This window comes from Gracilinanus agilis, chromosome 4 (assembly GCF_016433145.1).
Source record: "Gracilinanus agilis isolate LMUSP501 chromosome 4, AgileGrace, whole genome shotgun sequence".
NCBI classification, from domain to species: Eukaryota; Metazoa; Chordata; class Mammalia; order Didelphimorphia; family Didelphidae; genus Gracilinanus; species Gracilinanus agilis.
Window position 1 is genome coordinate 275,721,839 of NC_058133.1, and position 746 is coordinate 275,722,584.

The 746-nt window shown below is 59.0% G+C and overlaps 1 protein-coding gene across 1 annotated transcript in view; it reads right to left on the reverse strand.

The window, feature by feature from the left end:
• LOC123246419 (cullin-9-like) overlaps positions 1-636 on the reverse strand; it is a 25,303-nt gene extending 24,667 nt beyond the window's left edge. Inside the window, exon 1 of the mRNA XM_044675320.1 lies at positions 33-636. Within this exon, the coding sequence (XP_044531255.1) occupies positions 33-636 (604 nt within the window). The remainder of the gene's footprint in view (positions 1-32) is intronic.
• Between the last annotated feature and the right edge of the window lie 110 nt (positions 637-746).

Here is a 746-nt window from a genome sequence, read left to right on the forward strand (position 1 = left end):
TCTCTCTCTCTCTCTCTCTCTCTCTTTCTCACCAGCATCATGGGCCGCCAAGGCCTGTAGCATCTTGCCAGCGCTTCTTCGAATCTGTGGCTCAGGGTTACCCAGCATGTGCATGAGCAGGTCCAAGGCTCCGGTCTCTCTGAAGACACCAGCCAGGGGCCCGATGCTGGCATAGGCACTCAGCACGTGGATGGTGTGTAGCACGGAGGCTGCAGGACTGGAACCCCCGCCACCGTCCAGCTGTCGGGCGGCTCGACGCACCAGCTCCCGGACATCTGTAGCCATCTCTCCCAGGGAGGTTTCATCCAGCCCCCCAGCATCCCGGGGAAAGGCCCCCACGCTCCCCGCTGGTTCATGCTGTGGTCCTTTGGCAGGTGCTCGTTCACCAAGTAGCATGGGGCAGTTGGCATAGACCTCAGGGGCTGAGAGCCACATCAGGATATGCTCTGCCTTGCCCTCCAGGGAGCTGCCACTGCCCACTCCACCCTCCTTCCCTCTCTGAAGGACAGTCCAACGGATCAAGTACTCTGGATGCCCATCATGCCCCTGTCTCTGCCGAAGCAGCTCCTCAGGGTATGCCTGAAGTCGTGGGCCCAGGGGCACCAGCAAGTCTCTGCTTCTACGTTCCCCCACCATGCTGGACACCTAGAACAGAGGAAGAAAAGGAGCAGAATGAGCACAAGTACTCATTGGGAAACAAGCATCTATGGGGCCAGACTGTAGGGCAGAAATGACATAGAACAAAG